Raw genomic sequence first — 27883 nt, forward strand, 5'->3', positions numbered from 1 at the left:
AGTAACAGGACTGAGAAAACATGCGTTCATCTTCTGCTTAGAAACCTTGTAAAAAATGTAATTAAAGTTGCTTGAGATTGACCAATACACATTTTGAATAGTTAAAAATGTGTAGTATTAGATTCAGTGTTAATTGGAAAAAGAAATCTAGCCAGTGTGTGTAGACACTTTTGACCATTTGGTATCAAGGTCATTTTTGTGGACCATGAGGTCAGTTTAAATCATTTTTTAAAACCAACCAAATTAATTAAAAGTGAGATAGATGACGGTATGACTATATGAATAGTCAAAATTTAAAAAGTTATCATCATGAATCACAAGCACATACACTTTGAGATAGGTAGTTCTCTCAGCTTATAAAATTTACTGAGTGAGCTGACAATGTGTTTTCAATTACGCACCACGCCAGCGCGCCTACAGTGAGTGTTTGCATTTGCGTGTGTGTGTGTGTGTGTGTGTGTGTGTGACGTCACCCTCACATCTCTCTCTTTCGCTCTCCTCTCTGTGAGAGTGTTGCTGCTGAGTCTCAGTGCTGCAGTTGTTCTCCGAGTAACGGGACAGAGGTGACTTATCCCAGCTCACATGCCGTATGCGCGCGACTGCGAGGGAATAAAATGAATATTCACAAACAGCCGTGGACTAAACAGCGCTGAACAACAATCGAGCCCTCTCTCTTAACCAGACGCGAGCTTTTAGTACTTTTTTTGAGGAGTTACTATTCAGTTTTGGAATAACTTTTTTGGAGTTCACTGTCACTACTGCAAGTAAGTATTTAATCTCAAGGTTTAATATATGAAAATGATACATGAGATTTGTTTTTCCCCGTGTATTAAGTATGCATATACAGCAAAAGCTAATTTCGTATCTCAGAAACAGTAACGCGTTGCAGTGTTCGGCAGAAGAGGCTGAGGAACTGAAAAAATATATATTTTTACCCTCTAATTAATGCATCCTCCATCATATTAGTTTAGTGATGCATAAATTAGAAGATATAAATCAGACCTTTTGTGTTTTTTTTTTTTTTTATAAAGCTTTTTAGGGGTATGCATAGGTGCCACCCTGTTCCCAAAAGGTGTCAAACTTCAGTGTTTGCCCCAATTTACACTAATACCTCCCCCTCACTTCCACACAGACTAAACACTCACAAGAAGATGGTAACATGTACCTAACAAAAGGGGAATTGTTTCATACTGTGTTGTGTGTAGGTACTGTTGTACCAACCAGTTCTGGTTTGAAATTCAGATTGATAGCAGTCAAACATTCCTGGCCCTTCTGGCCGGCTCCCAAAATACACGCCTTGTAGTATCTTATTTTGCAGTAAACATTATGAGTAGGTGTGTTTGGTCCCGATCTGAGTGGGCTGTGTAGGATAAAACGGAAAATCATGTCAAGGACTTCATTTATTTTCATTTCATTAGCCTGTGTCATGATGTGGTCACACTTAGTTGTAGTAAGATTACACATGAAACCACAGTTAAGCTGCCTAATGGACTGTACATTTGATTTATTAGGCAATTCATAGAGTGAACAGAACCTCATCAAAACTAAATGGAAATTTAAGGATAAAGTTTAGACCCCCCCCAAAAAAGCAAAATCTTCTATTTGACCTTCCTGGCATGCACTGTAAACCCTAACACTCAAAATATTTAATTTGTTTGAGTAGAGTAAACTTAAATTAAACAAATTAGTTCAATCAAATTGACTTATGAGATTTTTTTTGTTTGTTTTTTTACTTTCTTTTTCTTTTGAGTTCATTAAACTGACACATTTTAAGTAATCTGAATTGTTTTATGAACTTGTTTCTTTTCATTTAGACAAACTTAAATTTAGCTGAAACTGCTTTGATTTTAGCATTTACTGAACTAACTAGTTAAAGCTATAGCCAAGTTTCCTCTACTAAAAATATTTAAGTTGAGATCACATGATAATTTTAAGTTAAATGAATGAATGAATTGACTTACTCAAATATTTCAAGTTAGCAATTAAAATACTTGCTTGCTTAAACTTTTCTTAAACTTAAAGGAATAGTTCATTTCGAAATGAAAATTATGTCATTATTTACTCACCCTCAAGTTGTTTCAAACCTGTATGAGTTTTTGTCTTCTGCTGAACACACAAACAAGATATTTTGAAGAATGTCGAAAAAGATACTATGGAAGTCAGTGGGGTACATTACGACGTTCTTCAAAATATCATCTTTTGTGTTCGGCAGAAGAAATAAATTCATACAGTTTTGAAACAACTTGAGGTTGAGTAAATGATGACAGAATTTTCAATTTGATGTGAACTAATCCTTTTTTTTTTAATTATTAGCTTATACAGTTTTGATGTAACCGATCACCCAAATTTTTTTGAGTTTTGACAACTTATTCGGGTTTACATTGTGCAGTCAGGTGTATCTCAGACTTTTGATTGGTAGTATTTGTTTGAACCTAGTGTCGACTGTAGAGTTTTTTAAAATGGGTAGACTTAACATGTTTAGTGCCAAGGTTTTTGGTCTGACGCAAGCTAGACAGAGACAGGAAAGCCTCCCCTTTACAAAAAACACACATGGTACTCCATGGCCTCCCAGGTCAGGACTGGGAGCAGCTGTGGAGCCGATCGGAGCTGGGATGCCAGTGCTGGTTCCTGCCCTTCCTGCTGTGTGTCAGAGCTGCTGAAGGGAGATATCAAACTCCAAAATGTGTTCAGTGGCCTTCAATTATAGATGCAATGGCACTTTCTAAATAAATAGGTCGAAATGGGCATGGCTGGGAGGTCCTGTGACTTGTTGCAAGTTTTGGTTGATGATTGTGCTCTATTGTGTGCTATTTTAATGGCCACCCAGTCAGTGGTATAAATAAGATATTGTATTTTGATATATGTGATCTTTTGAGATGTGTGGTTTGTTGCTTTGAATGTTGCATCTATGCAGATGTCAAAACAGTTTAGCTCAGCTATAAGGTTTATTGATTTCTAAACTGTTGGTTATCTTCATAGGATAATGATTTGTTGTGGTGTTGGTGTCAAGCTGTTATCTTTAGATTGTTTTATGTCCTTACTGGAGTTTATGGCGTCTAGTCTGGTTAACTTCAAAGACAAGCTCACTGTATGTATTGTGGCAGGCTGTTGTAACTTTGTGATGACTTGCTTACTTGTTGGGTGTATCACACACACACACACACACACACACACACACACACACACACAAATGGGGTGTATTCTATACAGTATATAAACAAATATATATATATAAAAAAAAGCCTTTTGTAGGTGTAAAGAGAGATTTAAAAAAAAAATGTTTTTACAATTTTACATTATTTTCATGAAAATTAGTTAATGTTTCTCCCAAACTCTGTTCTGATTTTTGATTTCTATTTTTACAATTTATTTTAACCACATTGAAGTAAAACATTTATGTAATACGAGTTTTTTTTTTTAGTTTTTTTTTTATGTCAGCTTGAATTAAAAGCAGTGAAATACATGATATATAAAATCAATGCAATAAAATTATATTTACTGTAATATTAAGTTGCATCATAGTAATGAAAATATGATTTTCCCCACTGTGGTAGAGAATTATGAGAGGGGGTGGGGAATGGCAAAGTTAATGTTTATGAAAATAATGGTATAAAAGCCTAGAAAATGGAAATAATTATGAAAATAATTGCCTTGTGCAAAAAAGAAAAAAAGTAATGGTCTTAATAACGATATTAAAAATCTACCTTCTTTAGAAAATATAACCTGTACTTGACTGGTTTTCTGAGAGTCAAAGACTAATCAGTAAAACTAGTATTTTAATAAGTTGCAAGTTATTTGTTTGTATTAAAATGTGTGTCTCACTTGGCATATAGTCTATACAAGATGCATTGTTGGAAATGTTGGAGTGTTGAAGCCCATATGAATCCAGGACACACCCATACACAACTGTGACACAACTGTGATCTCATCCAGCCTCATGGTTATGGGGGAAACTTGAGTTTAATAGTTCAGAAGAGTGCATTCAATCACCTTTTGGCTTCTTCCTGAAGTTTTCTTACTTTGATGTCAGTGAATACTCTATTTAAATGATCTGTCATGCTTGTTAAACAACATATCAGGTTCATTAGATCACATTCATTTGTGAATCCAGCTGATTAATCTATTACCCATTTAAGTTATCCTCGTAAAGCTTCAAAAGTCAAGATTATAATTGTTACTGCTAGTTAGCATGTTATAATTCGCTCAGTTCTAACCGATGCCAGCTTAATGAGACCACGTTTAACTGGTTTCAAGTCGGGTGTTCTATAAAACTGTGAATGACACAGGAAGTCCCTCATCTCACGCGGAGATGTTGCCAAGAGAGTTGAGTCAAGAAGATTAACAAGATAGAGTAACTTGTGTTGGGTACACGTTTGACCCTACTTGTAATATCCTTAAGAATGAAAACTGAGTAAACAATTTTGACATATAAGGGTGTTTAAAATAACAGAACCACGTCATAAGGGCTAAAAGTAACTACATTAGAATAACAAATGCAGCTGCAGAGATGAATCACTAAGTTGACTGCCAATTAGCAGTATGTGTGTATAAAATGTCTTAATAACAAAAGAAAACTCGCAGTTCAAAGCAAACAGAGTTGTGGCTCCATGATTCACAACACCAAAATTGCCTCATTTGAGAAGGAAAACCTAATAAGAAATCTCAAAAATAAACATATTTACCCTCATGTTGTTCGAAATTACTTTCTTCTTCCATTTAACCCAAAAGGAGAGATTATGAAGAAAGTTCACGCTGCTTCTCTGTAATGGTTAACATTTATTGATGACACCAGGTTTGTCAATGATGACGGGTGACAACCATTGATGTGTGGTTGACGTCAAACCTGGTGTATTGGATCTTGACCATCTCATATTTGGTATGTTCCTCATGCAAATCCATTATATGGCTTAATACGACTTGGAATACAGTCATATAAACTTATTTTATGATACTTTTATGCCGCTTTTTGTCATTTGTTTGAGCTTGAAAGCCCCTATATCCATCCCAGGGTTATTATTGTTTACTAAAACTATTCCTAAAACTAAAATGAAACAAAAATAAATGAAACCTAAATAGTAATACTAATGACAAAAGCACAAGAAAAAAAAAAAAAAACTTGAAGAAAAAGAAAAAAAGCTAATAAAAAAATAATATTATTATTACTATTGAAATTATAATATTATAAAATAACACTGAACATCCATTCCACTTTCATTTAGATTTTTAAGAGTAGTCAGGGCATTTCTATATTCCTTTTCATTTCATTAAGAAAGATAGTCATATGGGTTTTGAATAAACAAAGACATAATTTTCAATTCTGGATTAACTATTTCTTTAATGGAGACAGATGGATACTTTACAGGATTGGTTATGAATACCACAAAAGTATAACCTCAAACTTACCACAAAATTGAACCCCCGTGACCCACTCTGAGCAAAAACTGAGCAATATCATGTCAGGGAGTAGTCATTTGGAAACCTCTATAGCTTTTTTTTTTTTTTTTTTTTTTTTTTAAAGGAGCACAAAACAATTATGTTTGAGTGATGGGGAAAATCCGAAATAATAATTTATCCTATTTCCTTCATCCAAGTGAATTTTCCAAATGTTAATCATTGTGTTTCATAATGATTTTGGCAGCCATCTTGTGGGAGTCATTAGGTCTGATGATTGTTTTGCAAGGTTTTATAGCTTCCATGGAATATAAGAGCACTTTATAGGACCAGATGCTTCCTATGCAGGTTTAAACACTGTTCGGCCATGACATTCCTATAATTCAGGGAGATAATGCCACCATACACAGCTAAGTTAACTTATAGGTTGATTGCATTCACCAAACAATTCCCATGTTCAGATCTAAAAATTATTGAACCATGAAGATCCAAATGTAGATTCCATCATCTGGACTTTCTGAAGAACTGGAGGATTGCATGCTTGAATTGTGTGATATCTCACTATACACAGTACAGGGCTTCCATGTCAACATTTCCAAAAACAACTGTCCATATTAAGGTTGGTTTGTTTTGACAGTGACTCACATTATGGCAGACAAAAGTTATTTTCGAGTCAATCCTATACAAATCTGAACGATTAGACTTTAGCAAATCTGTCTGAATCTATGGAATTGATTCAGATTGGTGATGCATTTTGAAATTGATTCCTTGACTGTTTGTTGAAAACCATATTTAAGGGTGATTTTACATTTGGTCTAATTGTCATGCTAAGTCCATGTTTAACTCATGCAATGCAAATAACATTTTAACAGTTTTGATTGGATTTGGATTTTGGATTTGGATTATTTCAAACAGTGATGAAATGTAAACACAGCAATGCATGGATTGTGTATAATGCTCTACGTTTGTGCATTTGTGTTTCCTTTATTTGGTTACCTTTTTTTAATCTGTGTATAACTGCACCAATACGATAAATCAATATGACACGAAGAGTACCCGAGGATGTAACAACGAAGAATTAGACACAAACAGTTGTGTAGGACGTCCAGAGCTCTCCGTTGCCCATGTAGGACTGGCTCTACAGACCCGGATATTACAGATTTTTGCACACCAATCATGTTCTATACTTTGGGAGGGCCACTGCCTCCCTTGGATCCCTACGTCTTTTTGGCGTGGTGTGCCACCAGACTAACCAACTCCATTCTCCAGTGAAGTGCCGCCACCAAGTGTTGCAAAGAGGCTTTTGCTGTAGCAATGCTGTAGATCAGGGATGTCCAGTCCTGCTCCTGGAGAGCCAACGTCCTGCAGAGTTTAGCGCCAACCTGATCCAACACACGTGCCTGGAAGTCTGGTTCAGTGTGGCCATCCAGGAGCAGGATTGGACAACCCTGCTTTAGGCAGATGGATGAAGCCCTTACCACACTGAGCCATCAGAAATTGCTTTGTGCAATGTTAGAATGTCCTTCGCTGATTTGCACATAAGAGATACTCTCTTCCCTTGGGATAAAAATAATTTTGAAATACATTTGATCTCCAGGGTGTTCATGATTTTAGTCGAGTCTGACCTTGACTGACTGAACAATAGAAATGAACCGCAGAAAATCAAAGAACCACACCTATACGTAATCGCCACAGACTCATGGTAGTTCAAGAGTGTTTCCCAGCTGGAGTGAACTTTTCTGGAAAGTTTGATTGGGCAAGCTCTTTAAAACTGCAGAAACAAAATGAAAATTAAAGGTTCTTGGTCACTTTGCTTTTTAGCAGTTTGGCCATTTTGCGGTTTTGCTTACTTATGTTTGAACCATGTTGTTAAGGTACTACTAACTAAATGGCTATTTAGCAGGCTGGTTGGGTTTCAGGTTTAGTTGCAATCCACTGGTTGGTAGAAGTGAGCTAGGTTAGGTTTTCCCATTTTCTCTTTTCTTGTGTTTTAGATGAGAATTCAAGGCCACCTAACTTCTAGTACTGAACTAACATTTCAAGGCCAAAACAGAAAACTACACTGAAACTGCCCAGAGTTCTCAGCAAACTCTACTGAACTTCAAAACGATTTTGTAACAGTCCACTCACACATTTGTGGTGCAGATTATGGTTTAAGAACATCAAACCCTTTCTTTAGGGGGATTTGATGCCTAACTTTGATGTTTGATGTTTCCAAATAAATGAATCAGGTTGTGGCTGGTTCTTTGTGACAAGCAATAATAAAGTTGGTACTGTTTTTGTGTAATTTATGCAGTCCATCTGTAATGTTGTAGCCTCTTCCTGAGGCTGTACGCAATACTTTTGATACTTAAGTATATTTTAAATCAATTACTTTTATTTTCCGGATAAGTACCTTTAACTTTTACTTCACTTTCCATGAAGGCATTTTTACTTTTACTCAAGTATGACAATTTGGTGCTTTACGCAACATTGCGCTTCCCTTATTTATTTATTTACACAGTATATGTATTTATCTGTTTTCATAGACAGAGGCTGTCTGAGAATCATGTAATATAGGGACACTGTATGTACTGTGTGCACTCCAAACCAAATATTTGGAGGCTTGTATGAGCCTAAGGGTGCTAGAGACAGTAGGTGAAAGAGACCATCAGCACATCTGCAACCGAGTCCGAGATAAACCTGAGGTTCAAGTCCATGGAAGAACATGTCAAAACAGGTTTTATGACACTTGTTGTCTTACAGAGTTTTGCTCCAGGGGAACAATTATGGTTACAATGTTCAGACTGAAACAAACAACTTCCCCCCAAATTAGAAGTGTCTAATGGGGTCAAATGGATGTGGTTTCTCATGAAACAAAGCAGAAGTTCAACAATTGCAAAGCATATATTTGGCTGGTATAATAATATATAGTATTGTATATATTTAGTTAGCATATAGAACAGTTGGTTACACTATTTTGATGGTCCGCTTTAAACATTCTACTAACTATAAGTAACTTTGCAACTACATGTCAACTAACTCTCATTAGAGTGTTATTTAGTATACTATTAGGTTAGTTATAAAAGTTATAAAGTTAATTATAGTCAGTATAATATCTGTTAAGGAGCATCAAAATAAAGTGTTAGCAGAAATTAAGCAGACAGTCTACTTATACTGAGAGTTAGTTGACATGTAGTTGCAAAGTTACCTATAGTCAGTAGAATGTATTAAGTGGACGATCGAAATAAAGTGTTACTGAACAATTAGTAAATTTCTGCATTATCCAAAGCAACTTGCAAATAAGGAATACAACAAGAGTTTGATACATTATATTACATTACATTAATTGTAATCGAGAGCTTCCAATTTTCACTTTATTTTAAGGTGATATTGTACTTACTCAAATAAGTAACTTACTCAAAACTACATGTACTTACTATAGAGTTATGGTTAGGGTTTGGTTTAGGTTTAGTTACTTGTAATTATGCATAATTTACTGTTATTACTATAGTACATGTAGTAATGTGTAACTACGTCACCTGAAAATAAAGTGTTACCTAGAATTGCCCTCAAAAAGTCGATTTGAATCCACCACTTCTTTACCTGAGTTCCTGAATTCATCCTCCTCATTGTTTACAGCTTTCACATGCCTGCCTAATTATGGCATAAATTAGTAACATTTGTGTCTGAATCACATTGGAGTATTGCTTCACAGAGCCTATGCACTAATGCGAACAATTTATTCTTTGTAAAAATCCAGTTTCATTGTTTGGTTTTTTTGCGTGTTTTTTTTTGATAGGATGGGTGCAGAACAATGCCTGCATTGTAATTTCAGTCAGGCAAGGGACCAATACTGAAATAATTCAAGACTGGTGCCGTTGCTCGTTCCCTAACCTCATTCTCAGAAAGTTTTCCTGCAGAGTATCTATATTGCATAGTATTGTTTGCTTGTGATGCTATTCAGTATTGAGGATTAAGGTCTTTGTCTCATTTATTTAAACTCTTGTATATATATATATATATATAATTTATTTTTTATTTTTTTTAACCAAGATTGTCATTAATATGTCAGTGTTGGGTGTATTGAAACTACAATGGTGCCAAAAAGTATTTGGACACTTTATACCATGTTTTACAAAAACACTGTATGAATGGTCAAAAGTAATTGCAAAAAGGCATCATTGCAAGAAGTCAAATTATTTCTGTAGAAAAGCTCATTTGGGTGAATCAACTGGAAAATGAGAGTGCAAAGTGACTGGTAATTATTTTTATTAATTAAATTATGTAGACCTAAACACTGTTTAGAACAAGTGTTTACTTTCACATAATGTTTCCTTGAGTTGCAGTCTTGCACTGTTGTTTTAGCAGGAGATACAGCCAAACTGTGAAGATACAATGTTATCAAATGCACTCAGCCAAGGCCGTTCTGGAATTTCCTTTTCTCTGTCTTTATCCATTGAGGATGGGTTCAGCAACAGTGCTGAAACTGTGGCTTTGAGCATTGCTGCAGCTGAGAGAGGAAGTTCACAGACATTTGTGCACAGACCGCTCTTGTTCATTGCTTTTAGTTTAGCGAGATCAGAGGCCTGAGGCTATATGATAAAACACATTGACACACAATGACAGGATCTGTCTGTCTGTCTCCCAGCACTATGGACCAATGTGTGGTGATGATAGCTTTAGAAGTACACAATAACTGTGGAAAGGTCATCCACTCTTGCTTGGCATTTGAATTCTAAACAATTGATAGCATGCTGAGCCTGAGATAGCCGCATGTGAGCTCAAAGAAATGTCTGTTTTGAAGTTTTAATAGTTACAATAAATGGTTCTATTTAAAAGTGTTCCTTTTTTTATGATATTCAATGCAACCAGGTTTTCAAACACAACCTAAAACCCACAGTTTATTCAGTTACATGTTGTTCAACTGGAAAACAAAGTGTGCATTTTTGTGAATACCTTGGTCACAGGAAATTTCAATACATCCAAAGTGACTAATAACTAACATCACATGTATGGCTTTTTAAGGATTAAAAGTAGTAGTCTGATCTAGTCCCTATCCATTGTAAATGCTGGTAAAAGAACAACCATTGGTAGTTTACTCAATTTATGTGTTGGTAAATGACAAAATAAAGTAATTTTAAAGGTTTAATAACTTCATGAATGCAATTTAAACAAATTTAGATATTGAGACTGAGATATTGAGACTTTAGACAAATGTTACCACAATGATTCTTGAAAAATAATGAAACCCTGCTGAACTTTACTGATTACTTTCTTACTCATAATAAGGGTTAAATTATCTTGCAATGCCCAAATGCGGCCTATATCCTGTGTCGGGTGTTTGGAGAAGAAGAATCGCCCAATTCAGTCCTGCATTGATGTGTTTAATAGTTAGTTTTGAGAGTTATGCTTCAGACTACCATTTTCCCCATTTGTGTGTTTATGCAAGCTGTAATTTTTTTTTCAGTGTTTAGTTGGCCTTTCCTGGTCAACATTAAGCGTTAGCATGCTAATAAAACAGGACCAGATGGAAACTGCATGCTAAAAAGCTGATATGTGAAACATTTCACTGTGTTCTGGACATACTGTTGAATTAAATAAGTGCACGTTGTTGAGAGGTTTATTACCAGTTAATTTATGTGGATGTAACATGCATTACAAATGCTCTTCTGCACTGTAAAAAACAAACAAACAAAAAAACATCAACACTTTATTTCAGAATCATTGTGCCTATGGCTCTAAATCAATTGGCATCAATGCATGTGGGTGGCAAGTCTACTGTGTATGGCATCAATGTGAAATTACATGTCATAAATAATGCAAGCCTTTAAGCCATATGTGACCTTTCATTAGATTTCAAATAATGCTGAAGCTCTAACACCTTTTTTGATATTTTTTTCAGAAACATAACCTTTCAGGATGGACGACGGACAATGCTACTACAATGAAACCATTGCCTTTTTTTACAATCGTAGTCACAAGTATCTGGCCACAGAATGGAACGCCGTAAGCAAGCTAGTGATGGGACTTGGGATTACAGTGTGTATTTTTATTATGCTAGCTAACCTGCTCGTGATGGTGGCCATCTACGTCAACCGCCGATTTCATTTTCCAATCTACTATCTAATGGCCAACCTAGCAGCTGCAGACTTCTTTGCGGGACTTGCCTATTTCTACTTGATGTTCAACACGGGACCCAATACGAGAAGGCTTACAGTCAGCACGTGGTTGCTTCGCCAAGGACTCATCGATACAAGCCTAACAGCCTCAGTTGCTAACTTGTTAGCTATAGCCATTGAGCGCCACATAACTGTGTTCCGCATGCAGCTCCATACCCGCATGAGCAATCGACGAGTAGTTGTAGTTATCGTCATCATCTGGACCATGTCTATCATCATGGGCGCCATTCCCAGCGTGGGCTGGAACTGCATCTGTGCCATAGATACTTGCTCCAACATGGCCCCCCTCTACAGCAACTCCTACTTGGGCTTCTGGGCCATCTTCAACCTGGTGACCTTCGTGGTGATGGTCGTTCTTTACGCCCACATATTTATGTATGTACGTCAGCGAACCATGAGGATGTCCCGGCACAGCTCGGGTCAACGGCGGAACAGGGACACTATGATGAGCTTGCTGAAAACTGTTGTGATTGTATTGGGTAAGTTCTGCTTTCATTCAGGGTTTCATCATTAGTACTTTAGGCTTGGAGGGCCAACACCCCTGCTGAAAAATCCAGCATAAACCAGCATGAATTCCATGTTGCTTGTTTATTAGAGCTGGTATAGTGCTTGTTCTTAAGAAAACAGAGCTGGTGTAGCAGGTCCAACAGCAACCAGCATCCCATGCTGGTCTCAGCATGCAAAACCTTATTCTGTTGAACAACAGTGCTGGATTTGTCTGCAGTGTTCCTGCATAGTTTAGCACCAGCTTTCCCCAGCATGGGATGGTGGTCCTCCAGGGAAAAATTGGACAATTCTGCACTAGCATATAGACCCTGATTCCTGACTCTTGGACGGCCACTGTCCTGCAGAGTTCAGTTCCAATGCTGCTACAGCACACTTCCCTGTTATGTTCAAGTACTCTTGAAGAGCATGATGAGCTGGTTCAGGTGTGTTTGATTGGGGTTGGAACTAAACTGTGGGATGGAGGCACTCCTGGATCAGGGTTGGACACCCCTGATATAGTCTAGATGGCCTAAATGCTAACAGACACAAACTAAAAATTGGAATTTTGTTGGGTATTAGAAGACTTTTTTTTTAAATTATTATTATTTTAGGACAAGATTTTAGTAATTTGTTCCTTTTTCTTCATATGAAGCAATTTGAAATACAGCTGTCTGAATAGATGAGGAACTTTGTTCAAACTTTGTTTGTTCAAACAAACTTTGCGACCATTAAAAAGTGTGTATGAATGTGTGTAGTATAAATTGAATATGTATGCACTTCATCCCTCATGCTGTCATTGTCATGTGACCAACCAGAATCAGTTTAATTGCTTCATTGTCATTCACAAATCTTTTCCCATGATGTCATAGTAAAGTGTCCACTAGATGCACACTTCAAAACCTTTGTTGAATTAGTGGGCCATCTGAGTACTTTTTCACCTACTATATAGTGGGGAAGTAGGTATATTTGAACGCAGTGTGGGTCAATTCTCACACTCTTTTACTTGCAGATTATTATGATGGTGCAATCATAAGCAGATGGCCAAAAACCACAATGACTTGATCAACAAACAAACTGTCCTCACTGATTTTTATCTTATTTTTAAATGTTGGGAAAAAATCATAAAGGTCAATACTCTTGACCACTAAATCTTTGCAAAAAAGCACATGAAACGATCTTTTTTGGTCAACCGCGTTGTGAATATGAGCATCATGGAGCCAAATTGCATATGTTCTCTGAGAATCTGTCCTTTAATGATGTCAGTATGACATGGAGATTTGCTCTGGGGATCAATTCACTCTCTACAATTGCTGTTCACACTCATTGCTTTTTTTTCTTTTTTTTTGGTGCGATTACATTTGTCCACTTCCTGTCAAGGGAGGTCCTTTAATGATACAAATTTACGCACCAGGCTCCAAGTTGTGGTTAAAAATAACCAAAAGCCCATATTTTTATATATATAAATATATATATATATATATATATATATATATATATATATATATATATATATATATATATATATATGTATATATATATATATATATATATATATATATATACACTACTGGTCAAAAGTTTTAGATCGGTAAGATTTTTTTTATGTTTTAAAAGAAGTCTCTTCTGCTCACTAAGGCTGCATTTATTTGATAAAAAACAATAATAAAAAAACAGTATTATTGTGAAATATTATGACAATTTAATATGACTGTTTAATATTTTAATATATTTAAAAATGTAATTTATTCCTCAGATGAAAGCTGAATTTTCAACATCATTACTCCAGTCTTCAGTGTCACATGATCATTCAGAAATCATTATAAAATGCTGATTTTATGCTCAAAAAACATTCATTATTATTTTCAATGTTGAAAACAGTTGTGTACATTTTTTTATTTTCAAAATTCTTTGATGAATAGAAAGTTCAAAAGAACAGCATTTATTTAAAATAGAATATTTTGTAACATTATAAATGTCTTTACTGTAACTTTTGATCAATTGAATTAATCCTTGATGAATAAAAGTATTGATTTATTTTATTTATTTCCCCCAAAAATAAAAATAAAATTCTTACTGACCCCAAACTTTTGAACGGTAGTGTTTAATGTTACAAAAGCTTTCCATTTCAGATAAGTGCTGTTCTTTTGAACTTTCTATTCATCATAGCATCATGAAAAATGTAAAAAAAAAAAAACAGTTTTCAACATTGATAATAATCATAAATGTTTCTTGAGCATCAAATCATCATATTAGAATGATTTCTGAAGGATCATGTGACACTGAAGACTGGAGTAATGATGCTGAAAATTCTGCTTTGATCACAGGAATAAATTACACTTAACTATATATTCACATAGAAAACAGCTGTTTTAAATTGTAATAATATTTCACAATATGACTGTTTTTGTTTGTATTTTTAAGCAAATAAATGCGGCCTTGGTGAGCAGAAGATATTTATTTTAAAAACATTAAAAATCTTATAAATCTATATATATATATATATCTATAGCTGCTTTACTTAAATGCTACGTAATATGTTACCCTTCACTCTATTGTGCCAACTTCAAGTCGACGAACAATGTAGCCCTTGAGTAGGCTGAGGAACCGTCATAGTGGTCTTGCGGCCAGTTCCACTGTTTGCCTTGCACTGCTTCAGTGTCATGCCTCGCCGGCTCCCCCAGCGAAGCCTGGCCTGGATGAAAAGGAAGCCAGTCATGGTGCTGTGCAGGAAACAGTACTGTTGTTGTTTGGACCAGGCAGAGCTTGTCTCGAACTTCTAGGGAGGATGGATAATAAGGGTTCTGGATGAAAGCACGGTTTGTAGACTGTGATCTCACCCTGGAGATAATAGATGTATGTGTGGTAATTACAGTGTGTAATTAATGTTTAAATAATAGAATCCTTAAGGTGTCATTGTTACAGTGTAATTATATATTTAAGTACTGAGTAATATTAAGCAACAACATGTACTTACTATAGGGTTAGGGTAGGATTGTATGTATAATTATGCATAATTTATTGTTATTACTATAGTAAGTACATGTAACATATGTAACAAGGACACTAAAATAAAGTGTTACCTCAAATTATACTATGGATCAAATATTTTTGTTTTGTTTTTTTGGTGTATATGCTATAGGCCAAATAGCACTTATTCTGACTTAAGTCACACTTTATTTTAAGCAGTCTTTGTTACAGTGTAATTATACATTTATGTACTGAGTAATAATAATTAACTACATGGACTTACTATAGGGTTAGTATGGAAGCTTGTTTCCGCAACAGAGTAAAAAATAAAAAAGGTAATTGTGACTTTTTTTTTCATCTCGCAATTCTGAGATAAAATAAAGTATGATATGATATATTTATGATTTAAAGTCGCAATTGTGAGTTTTAAAGTCAGAAATGTGTGATTATAAACTCGCAATTCTGACTTTTTCTCAGAATTGTATGTTTATATCTGGCAATTCTGACTTTATAACACGCAATTGGGAGATATAAAGTCAGAATTGCATAATATAAAGTCGCAGTTGCATGTTATAAAGTTTATTTTGTGAGATATAAACTCGCAATTCTCGCAATTATAATTGGCAATTGGGAGTTTATATCTCACAATTCTGAGAAAGAATTGCGAGTTTATTTCTGCGTGACTTTATAACACGCAATTTCGACTTCATATCATGCAATTCTTACTTTATATCTTGCAGTTCTGAGAAATTAAGTCAGAATTGCAAGATGTAAACTCTGTGAGATAAAAAGTCTCAATTATCTTTTAAAATGTTTTATTCTGTGGCGGAAACAAGCTTCCATAGGTTAGTGGTTAGGATTTGGTTAGGGTTAGTTGCATGTAATTATGCCTAATTAAATGTTTAATAAGTAACAATGACGCTGTAAAATAAAGTATAACAAATCATTGATTGAATTAAGAATAATGCAAGTTAAAAAGATCCAGTCCAATGAGACATTTTCCATATAAAAGTCTTAAAGGTACAGTAGCAGCTTGTGTATTGTGTAAACTGATAGTGTACATTACAACAAAATACCATATATGTTCCTCACCTCTGTCTCGATTAGTTCTTCATTATCCTGTGTGCAGTCCATATAAACTGTGAATGCTCCAGGAACTATGGAACAACAGAGACGTAACAGAAACGTTCGCTGGAGTTATAGGTGGACTTCAGGAAACAAAATCAAAGGCTAAAGTGTAGAATACAGCCTCTTTAAAATAAAGCCTCTATTTCCCGGCTTTGTCTGTATTAGAGTTCATTGTAATTTCCAAAAATTCTCTTTTGTGCACTACATTCACCATATCCATTAATTATAAATGACTTGAACTTGTTCTGTCAGACCAGGTGCTTGTTTTTCTAGTGAGATCTGCTGTAACATCACTGTGTAAACCAATGATACCAATCCAGGGTTTCATGATCCATCCACCAAAAAGAACTTTCCAGGAAACAATGAGACTCTGCTTCTCCCCACACTTACAAATAACCTCCACAAGCTAAAATGAAATCAGTTTTTGTTACTTCTCAAAGGCATGATTCATCCATTGTTTAGAGTTACTCAAGGGCGTATGAAGTATATTTGAATAACATAGTTACAGTGATGATGAAATCATTGGATCAGTTTCCGCTCCTCAAGAAAACGAGACATCAGGACTCGTGGGGTGTAGAACAGCAGGGTGCTTCATTCTGAACACATTTTGCCAGTGTTGAATTTTCATTTTCAGGCCATTGTTTCTTGCCTTATCAGCATTACTGGATCACATGACATACTCAGATATGCTTACATGGCATACAGATAATTTTGGGGGAAAAAAACACATTTGCTAGTCAATGTTATTTTTTATTTTTTCCTCATCCTAGTTTCTTGAAGGAAGTGACCAGTTCTGAAATAAAAACATAGATTATGATTAGCTGACCGTTGCATCTATCATGTGAAAATATTTAGTTGATTTTACTGGCATCTTGCCCCTTGTAAATCTCAGAAACTGCCATAATCATGATTCCTGGGAAATGTAAACATCACAGCCCATGAAGCAGCAATGAGTTGGAAGTATATCTGCATATCATCTTATCAACCATCCATTAAAATGGTGTTAAATCAGATTTCTTCAACTATGTCAGACAAAAACAACAAGCAACTGCCATATCTTGTTATGCAAGTGATGACTTCAATATCAGCTTCCCATTCACAAATTCAATCATGAAGTCAGTATTAAATTGTGTTCACAGCTCAACCCGATTCTATTCCATATGGAAGCTTGTTTCCGCCACGGAATGAAACAATTTAAAAGATAATTGCGACTTTTTATCTCACAATTGTGACTTTTTTTCTTTCTTGCAATTGCGAGTTTATATCTCGCAATTCAGACTTTTTTTTCTCAGAATTGTGAGATATAAGGTCCAGTTCGAGGGAAAAAAGTCGAATTGTGATTTATTAACTTTATAACACGCAATTGTGAAAAAAAGTCAGAGTTGTGAGTTAAAAAGTCACAATTACCATTTTATTTTTTGACACTATTATTATTACACTATAATTATTTTTATAATTACTTTTTTCCATAAAAAAAAGACAGAAAAAAATCAGCCCAAAACACAGTCATCTAATACTGAATAACCACATAAAATATCAGTTGACTTTTAATAAAACATAGACTTAATGAGCCAATTCCCCAGAAATTCCAAGGAAAAGCTAACTGAAGTGGGAGGGCAGAACAAATGCCCGTGCTCTTGGCAAGTCCTCCAGTCTGGAATCTGCTATGCAAAGCATGCACTAAGCACTTCCACAGGTGTCTCTGTCTCACTGAGTTCCCATCAACCTCCTGCTAATGCTGCATATTTTTGACCACAAACATTTGACCATGTGTTGTGGTGTTTGCCATGAAAAAGATAGCACTTGTTTTGCAGAGATAACTTCTACTCGTGAGTGGATAATGGTGATAGACACTGATTAGTTCTGCATTCTAGATTTTAAAGGTTACATGATGTTTGTTGAATTTGAGTCAGTGTTTGTCATGTGACAGTGAATCATGCAGTATTGTTGGAAGCAGCAGATAGAGGCTGTAAAATTACTACACAAATCAATATTATTTCTGACAAGTTGCTCAAATAACAAATTCTATTTTTAGTCTCATAAAACATGGAAGTTAAAAGTTATGATGATTTGCAATTTACATTTAGTACAACTTGCTGCTTAACCGTAACTTTGTTGCACGTCTGCTGTTTGAACCACGTTGGTTCAACAATAAAACTGTCGTTAATGACGTAATCACATCTTCTAATTAATCGGTTTGAGATCAAATTAATGTGGGGTTATTGTTGTAAATAACGAACACGGCATCTGTGGACTACTTAGCTATTTTTTGTTTTTATACTTTTGTTCTCCGTTGTTTGTTAGGCCGCATTACATGGTTGAGACCCAATTCTGATTGTTTTGTATATGACCCATGACCGTGTAAGCAGGAAAAAAACACATCGATGCCAATATTCTCAGATCGGTTTCAAGCCTCATTCATATGTGGAAGTAAATCTGATATGCAATCGATACGTGCATTTGCATCTGCCATGTAAGCGGACAGATCGTACGTCATTGAAAAAGTGACGGTGGCGAATTACGTCAACTCCGGTGAACACTAAGCGCGATCACATGACTCTCTTCAAAGGCACAGTGGAGGACGAAAGCTCATGCTGAAGTTTTATGTCTTTTGAGCCTTTGGGGCGAAGAGACGGTGACTTTTAAAGATGGTGCGGAAAACACTCCATTTGTGTCCGTTGCAAATTGTGCTGTTTTTCCTTCTTTTTTGGCCTAAGCTTTTCCATGTCAGTATAGGAACTAGCCACCAGGGTGGTTCCCCGGAACTAATGTTTCCCTTAGGAACATTTTCCTGGTTGCATTCGCACCGCAAGTAGGAACTGTGAAGTGACGTAAGATGCGCTTGATCTTGTAACTTTTATTTTGAAAAATAAAAATACAAAGAAATACAAAATCATGTTTGGCTTGGTCCCCTCAAAGTTGCGTTGGATTTTCTCCTTAGCGTAAAGGTTAAGAGGTCCATCTTTCACTGGTTTCCATGTTTGTAGAGTTAGTTTCTGGAGTAAATATATAGGCTATAATCTGCTTTTTTTTTTTAAATAGCGGGCGCTGTGTTTCACATGTGTTCAGCCAATCAGCGTCACTAACGTCACTGGTAGTTCCTATAGTGCTGGTTTAGACCAGACTCTGAAGTAGGAGGTAAATTAGTTCCCCCAAAAGGAGTTCCTAGAACTAAATTCGTTCCTAGTTCCTGCGGTACGAACATGCCAAAAATGGGTACTTCTGCCAATAGTTCTAGGAACTATGAAAAGGTTCCTCCGGGGCGAAAGCCCCTTTTGTCTACATTGGCTTGTTTCGCCAAGTGTATGGTGTAAATCCAGATGTTGGATATAGGTCACTTTTAAAAGAAGATTCAACCAATTGGAATTGGGCATCAACTGCAGTGTAAATGCGGCCTTAGTACCTTAAAATTACACATTAGTACCTAAATGGTGCATATTAGAACCTTTTGAAAAGGTTCCATCCCAGTGGCAGCTGTTGTACCTTTTGTGTTATTTTGCGCAAGACGTTTTTTTAAAAGTTGAACTTCTGAGCGGAGAATGTCATGTCATGTGCAAGATTCTGCAAAAGATCCGAGTCCAATTGTCCAACACGTCTGTCTAGAACATGTTGTAGTGGAATGGAAAAACACATTCTGCATCAGTTGCCCCTTGACGAGACTCTAGAACTCTCCAGCACCAATTGAACACACTAAAAATATAAAGTGGTTATTATTGTGTTGTAGGTCACAATTTAGTTTAGGATCCAGTTCTCACTAACTATTAACTATGACTTTTCCTTAATAAATTCCTAATTCCTACTTATTAATAGTTTGTAAAGTTAAGTTTAGGTATTTGGTAGGATTAAGGAATGTAGAACATGGTCGTGCAGAATAAGGTATTAATATGTGCTTTAATAAACAGCCAATATCCATTGATATGCATGCTAATCAGCAACTAGTTAATAGTGAGAACTGGACTCTAAACTAAAGTGTTGTAAACATGCTGAATAACCAGAAAAACAATAAATCGCTTGGCTTCTACTTTCCAACAGAATCAAGGCATGAAACCATGTTATCCTTTAGATATGGTCAGGCCCTTGCCTTTGTCAAGGAAAGCCAAAAATTGTTCCTAGACAAACCCAACATTCATGTGACTTGGCAAAGTAATTTCGCCTCTGAACCTGAATCTCTTGCAGTGTTCGTCTGAACACCCCAGTCATTGTGCCTGATGGTGTTAATAAGCATTTGCGGAAGTAATAAATCGAAATCCTGCTCTAAGATGAAGCAAGGCTTTGAGCAGCTGCCAATTTAAGCTGCTTATTCAGCTTGTAAGTGGAAGAGAGCTTTAATGGAGGGTGAGGGGTGTCTTTACGGCCCTGTTTGTACCTAACCAATATCCTGTAGTTACGACATACAGAATCTAGGTTGAAATATCATAGCATTACCAAAAAAGCAAAACTCCTCAACTGGGTGCTTTATTAAAGCTGAAATGTTTATTTGTAAGCATGAATCCATGAAGCATTTGGGGAATTATTCGTTTTTGAGGTCCAACATTCAAGGCTTTGAAGTCTTTCTAAACAGCAGTTTCAGTCAGTCTAAACTTGCTCAGTTTTACTCCGTTTAACTCGTCCACACCCATGGTATTGGCTTTCTTCGTATGTCTGTGAAGCACTGGGAGAAAAACTTACCCCAAACACACAGTTATCCATCAAACTAATTGTTATTCCATAAAACGCACTTTAAGGATACAGTGCATCTAATTATTACATCTAGTTGTAAGCGGAAATGTGGTGTCATATCACAATTATGCCACTTACAGAATCACTCAAAAGGGCTGAATTAAATCAAAATGGTGTTGTGGTGGATTCAATTCCAGTTTAACCAATGTCGAATTTCATCCTAAATTAGATAACATAAATATTACTTAGCAAAATCTAGTTAAATATTTCTGAGAGAGCATGTCATCAGTAGATTTACTGTATGCTATAACAGCAGGCTGACAGATTTGATATCGCAGTTCACCACAGTATAAGACCAAATTATTTGATTTTAAGTCAGGATCGAGTCTGAATCCACATGATCCCGACTCCTGAGTCCAAGGACTAACAAGGACTCGGAGTCCTGAACTCGACCAAGACCATAACATTTCTGGGATTTTTCTCTCTTCCAAAACAAGCTGATTCTCTGTTTCAAATTAGTTTTCTGAGATGTTCGTGTAAAAGAAGCTCTCGATGCTGCTTCCTTTCTCACAGCTGAACCCACAGTGAAAGTGCTTGTGATGGAAATCATCTTCGTTGCAAGTATATATTTTTATTTAGAGATTCATTATTCTCAGAAGAATCTAAAGTGGCATCAAGTTTCCGAGTAAAACCAACTGGACGTTTGGGTGTGGGGACCAGTACTGAGGAAACTACGGTTTTGCCTTTGACATACAAAAGTATCAGAATCTCTCACTTCAAACGCAGTCTTCAGTCCCCCTCGTTCACGTCTCTGGTGGGTTTGCTCAGAGAGAGTAAAACATGTGGCAAAGCCATGCTGGAAACAGCTTGCAGTTTATCTAACGGCTGAGAGTCTCCACATAACTTTCTAGTGATGTCAACCATTCAAGAGCAGCTGCGTTTGACTTAAAGAAGAGTAGCGCTTTTGCAAACGTATTTCAATCTTGCAAAATAACAACTGTGGCCACAATGTTCTTTTTCAGTAAACATTTTTTGTTTGTCGAAGTCATGTTAGGTTAGATTCATAAGGAAAGGATATGAAAGGAGAAGTTTGGCACCAATTAAATTTACTATAGGGATTTTTTTTAAACACTGGGATGCCTGCCTGCCCTTCTGTTAGTAATGGAAACGCCAGATATTCATTGTCTTATATTATGAGATATAGGCTCTATCCAAAACTTAGTCTACTGCCTATATAGGGAACTACCTTCTAAGACAGCATCCCTGAAGGAAACCTTCAAATCCTGTCTTCACATGAATCACATCTTCACTTGCAATTGGTTTCAATTCCATTTGATGTTAGCATGTTGCTAAGCTAATGCTATAATACTCTAAAAAGTATAGAAATATATCACACAAATATTGGCTATAATAGATAAGGTTTAATTGGACTATGAATACTTTTCAGCATTTAATAAATATATTTTTAAACAACATTTCTATCACATTGTCCCTTATAACAATAGCAGTATTATTCAAGTTAATTTTATTATTAAATATAAATTGTATGTAATTGTATTGTATGTATGTATAAAATGTAAGTATATTTTCCTCGTATAGGCTACTTTATGTACTATTTCAGTTCTCCTTGGTGCTAAATTGGGCCACTTTTTAGTTTATAAATGTATACGTTCAAGTGTACTTTTATTCTGGGAGCCAAAAGTTGCTTGGCTCCCAGAATATTTTGTTGTGGTAATATCTGAACATGCAATATATCAAAAGAAATAACAGAGCCTCTGCTTAAAAAAAAAAAAAAAAAAAAAAAAATTGTTCTCTTTTTTATCAACAGTTGAATGTGAGTAAGTTTCATTAAAAAAGCAAAATTTTGAAAAATCGCATTTTTGTAAAAGACTACGTCTGGATTGGATTCAGAACAATGATCAAAACATGGATCAAAAGATGGAGTAGATCGCATTCATCAACACCCCCAAAGCTTCACAGTCCTGTAGCTCGTCCTGGGTCGATATTTCATTTGGTAACATTAGGCAGTCTTGATTTATATACCGTCTAATATTGATGATCACGTTGGTATTGCTTGTTTCTGCTGCTTCTTCACATGTTTTTTGATCAGAAGATTCAGTACTCGATCAGAAGATGTGCAATAGCGCCCCCTACTGTATGTAAGCAATAAGGTACGAGAGGCTGTGACGTATCCTGAATAAAAGTATTATTCCTTGCTCCTCCCCCATCATGATTGTACACGCCCCCTACTGCTGATTGGCTACAAGCTCGGTCCGATCCACTTTCAAAAGCATTTCTCAGAAATCTCTTAGTGCACAGTTAAAGTTATCGAGCTTGACTGTGCTACTTTCACACATTGTACTTTTTACAATATATCCTGCAATTTCCTCAAATGAATTGCATCCATTTCCTTTTGTTTTTCAGGTGCTTTTATTGTGTGCTGGACGCCTGGTTTGGTGCTTCTCTTGCTGGACGTGGTCTGTACCAATTGCAATATCCTGACCTATGAGAAATTCTTCCTCCTTTTAGCGGAATTCAACTCTGCCATGAACCCTATCATATACTCCTACCGGGACAAGGAGATGAGCGTCACATTCAAACAGATCCTGTGCTGTCAACGTCAGGAGAACGTGAACGGGACTGTGGAGGGTTCAGACCGATCCGCGTCCTCCATCAACCACACGGTCCTGAGCGGGGCTCACCATAATGACCATTCAGTGGTCTGAGCTTCTACAGGGGCCAGGATCGACATAGTATAAGCAAGCAGAGACTGTGAAAAAGGCATTTTCATCAGCAAAAGACTTTTCTGTCTTCATAATGTTTTGTCACTATATTGAACTATTTAAAGGCTAATCCAAAAGGATTTAAGTAGCCAGTTTAACACAAATCATATTTGTTCCCGTAACGCCTTAAGTATGGTAAAAGGTTGGATGAGTATATTGGCTAGTTGTAATTTTTTGGCCAGATTGTTGTAAATCGAGGAGTTACACGTTGTTGTTTTTTTTTGTTTTTTGTTTTTTTGTCTTGTACAGCAGGTGTTGAAGTGAAGGACGTAGTGAAGTATCCAGTGAATCTGCACTAGAAAGTGTGCATGTAAGGGACCACTGGGAAATAAATTTGGTAAACTATGCGAAGTACTTGATTATTTTTTTTAATTTTTTTTTGCACTGCAGGTTCATCCCTTTGATACCAAGCTGGCACCAAATATAATACCCCAAAAATATTTCTTTCAGCCCATTGAATGATTAAGGGGTCCAAGGGGCTGAGAATGGAGATGAATGCTTGAAATTGAACATGATGAGGAGTATTAAATATTTATGTGAAGCTGGGTAAACTTATACCTCAGTAACTTGAAACAGCTTAATATACGCAACTTGGCTTTATATCTTTCCTGACACAAAACTTGCCTTATCTGTTGGTTATATCATTCCCAGTAATTTTCAATAGGGATCAGCATCCGTGCCTTATTACTAATAATATATATATATAAATAAAATATATATATATATTCATATCTGACACCTTTTTATGAATTATATTCAGTTTTCAAGGTATTCTGTTCACGTTTCTAAAACGCATAATACAAAAATAATAGTTCAAATGAAGATTATTTTTATGGATGTTCAATTTATTCCCACAGAATTGACCGATTCATTGAAGTGATGCAACGTACCTTGTGTCATGGCCATAATCAAAATGAAATGTCATAAAAAAAAATAATAATAATGGTTAAACATGACTGAAATTAAATTATCGAAAAGCGTCTTTACTTCATATACCAACGTATGTACGTATGTATATAATAAGTGTATATATTCATATGTTAGTCAAAAAGGGAATGTTTATTGTTTAAAGTTAAAACATTTGAACCAAGGTATAGCTATTTTTAAATATTTTTGGTTCTAAACTTCTTCTTTAAAATCTAATTTCATCATACAAAATATATATTTTTTGGCCAAACATGGAATGACAAGTGTTTTAGTATACAGTGGCCCAAAAAAGTATTTGGACATTTAGGATACATTTAATGATAAATATGACACTTTGTTAGTCTTTGTTACACGTCACATGTCCTTACTGTAGTAACATTATGCACAATTACATGCAACTAACACTAAACAAAATCTATTCGTAACACTAACCCTATAGTAAGTACATGTAGTTCATTAATGAATTACTCCGTACTTAAATGTAAAGTTACACTGTAGCATGGACACCTTAAAATAAAGTGCAACCCTTTATTTTTAGGTGTACTTGTTACACCTTGTTACAATTTTACATTTAAGTACTGAGTTAATGAACAACATGTTCTTATTATAGGGTTATGGTTACGAATAGGTATTGGTTTAGTGTTAGTTGCATGTAATTATGCATAATGTACTGTTATTACTACAGTAAGGGCATGTGACGTGTAACAAAGATGCTGTAAAATAAAGTGTCATCCAAAAAAGCCTCAGAAAAAAAAAAAAAATGCAATGAAACTTATTCATTGTGAATGAGACTGGTAAGTGTCCAAAACTTGTTGGGGCCACTGTTCAGTTCATAATCTAATTCTAACATCTGTGAAGTTAACAGTTTTATATGTTGTATTGTTTATAAGAGGGAACGCTATTCGTGAAATAACCTCCAGTTTAAAACTGATGTAAAATGAGTGTTGTAGAAAAAGGATTGTCCTTTTGTACCCTATAACATTTTGAACTTAATGACAGTATTGCTTTAATGTGTATTCATGTTTAAAATGGCATCGTGTGTAATGAGAATGAACTTTCCACTTTAATATGGATGAAATTTGAAGATTTGCACTCTGTAAATGAATTGAGGATTTTGGGCTGAGATAATGTAATTTTAAAACATATCAGTATTACCAGTTGTCATACAAAAAAATTAAATAAATAAATACTAACATTGTTATTATCAATTTTACACTGAATATAGTCTATGTGTGACCATTTGAGTTTCTTGAGAACTTTTCATGTTATTTGTCTTTCCAGGAAAACAACCTATAAAACCTCTTTTTTTTCTTCTTTTTTGTTTTGTTTACCAAGTAGCAAATGTTTCAGCATTTTTGCAAGTCTTACTCTGTTGCGCAAGCAAGTTTGAAGCAGTACAGTGCTCCAAATGACGTCCGTCCAGAAGAGACAGCTGTGCTTGACGAGTCATGGGCCATAGGTTCATTCTAGGTTGAAAAACGACACTATGTTTCCTGTTCATTTCAGCAAATGTGACCATATTCAAAAAAAAAAAAAAAAACAGATGCTTGGCTTTACTTGTTCTCTTAATGAAGTCTGAACTCTGAAATCCTGTATGATAACATTCACTTAACAATGTCATTCAATTAGTGAACCTTCTTAAAATAAATCTGTATATGAGTCAAATCCTCATCTGTTGTGCGTCATTTACACATACTTCTCATTTCAAATTACAATGTTCACTTACTTGAATATCAACACAGGCTCATTGGAAAAACATATCAGTGGCATTTTAGCTAATTTTGTTCTTTTGCAAGGGAAAAATGTGTCAGTTCCCCCATAATGTCTTGGCTCACAGTTGACAGATATTTTCCAAATTACAACAAAATGGAGCTTTCCACCTTTCCTGCAAACTGGTAGGAAATCCTTGTGTTCAGGCTGAAGAGTGATGGGGATATTACTCCGTCTGTGCTGATGTCACTAATACAAGAACTATTATAAAACCAACCCTCACCGGCCTCATTTTTGGACGCTATACGGAACATGCCTTATATCTGTAAAAACAATGACTGGTATGTGCAACATACAGCCAAAGAGATTCCACAGGACAATTGCAGTTTTTGCTTGGAGATAGCCAAGTTTATAAACCAGAGCAGCTGGGTTCAGAATTCCTCTGTATTTGCGTTCCTCTTTAGTCATGTGTGATACTAGACATGGAGTTTTTCAAACAGCTATGAAGGAGAGCAGTGTTCCTGTCACTTACGGGCCTTTTCAACACCGATGGCCTGTTGAATAAACGGCTTAGACTAGTTTTACAAGGCTGGTCATAACTTTTTGTCAAGTAAGTAAGTCAGTTACTTAGATTGGTCTAATTTAAATCCAAAAAGTAAGGTCAGTTCTTAAGACACAGCGGCTATGTTTATGCAACTGGCCACAGATGTTTTTTTTTTTTTTTTTTTTTTTTTTTGAATGTAAGGATCAAAAAGGTCACTAGTTGAAATATTCGGTAACACTTTATAATAACTGCACGCTATTCTATTTTACATTATTTTCTGATTCACCCTTGTGAAAAAGAAGTGTGGTTAGTGTGCACTTGTAGTGTACTTCTGTAAAAAAACTGTACTTGCAGATAATACTTTACTGTACATCATTATTTCTTGTTGGTCATGTGTTTGTCATGTGACTTGATTATAATTTTAACTGTAGAGTGTTATTCAATGTTACATTTAAAGTTAATATATTTTAAATGGGTAACATTTTATTTTACAGTCACCTTGTTTTACATTGCATGTACTTAATATAGAAACAACAGTCAATTATGCTTAATTACAAGCAACTAACCCTAAACCAAACCTTATAGAAGTACATTTGAAGTGTAACCTTTTAATGTTCTAAACTGCAACTAAATTATTATTGGTTTAACTTAAAATGTACTTAAAAAAATGCAGTTAATACAATGAATGAGATTGGTTTAATAAATAGAAACTCAAAATATGATGTTATCTGAACCACATTAATAAGTTGATTATACAAGTTGTGATAAGTCATTAAAATACTTTTTACAGGATACAGATGTGTAACTACAAATATATTTAAATATCATGACATACAAGTTTCAATAGAAATGACATTAAAGTATGTTTTATTAAATGCCATAAATGCTTCTCAGTGCATTATGTGTAATATAGAATATATACATAGTTGTAACTTTAACCATATTTGGAAGATAATCAAAGTAATTATGACATGACACATAAATGTATTTAAGTACTTAAGGTAAAAAAGCACGCTAAAGTTCCGCTTATTGCATTTAATATAAATTTACAGTACAATTTATTTTATTTGTACATTCAGTTCACACTTAAGTCTATATTACTATATTATTTCCCAACTCTTTTTAAA

General features: G+C 35.3%; 1 protein-coding gene across 1 annotated transcript; it reads left to right on the forward strand.

Annotated features, from left to right (window-relative positions):
* Positions 1 to 512: 512 nt before the first annotated feature.
* Positions 513 to 23922, forward strand: lpar1 (lysophosphatidic acid receptor 1). The gene is made up of 3 exons (XM_084104307.1): positions 513 to 764; positions 11276 to 12031; positions 23217 to 23922. Exons 2-3 carry the CDS (start codon positions 11293 to 11295, stop codon positions 23516 to 23518), a joined length of 1041 nt encoding a protein of 346 aa, XP_083960433.1. The 5' UTR covers positions 513 to 764; positions 11276 to 11292; the 3' UTR covers positions 23519 to 23922.
* The last annotated feature ends 3961 nt before the right edge of the window (positions 23923 to 27883 follow it).

This window comes from Abramis brama, assembly GCF_963993115.1.
Source record: "Abramis brama genome assembly, chromosome: 25".
In the NCBI taxonomy this organism is placed as follows: domain Eukaryota; kingdom Metazoa; phylum Chordata; class Actinopteri; order Cypriniformes; family Leuciscidae; genus Abramis; species Abramis brama.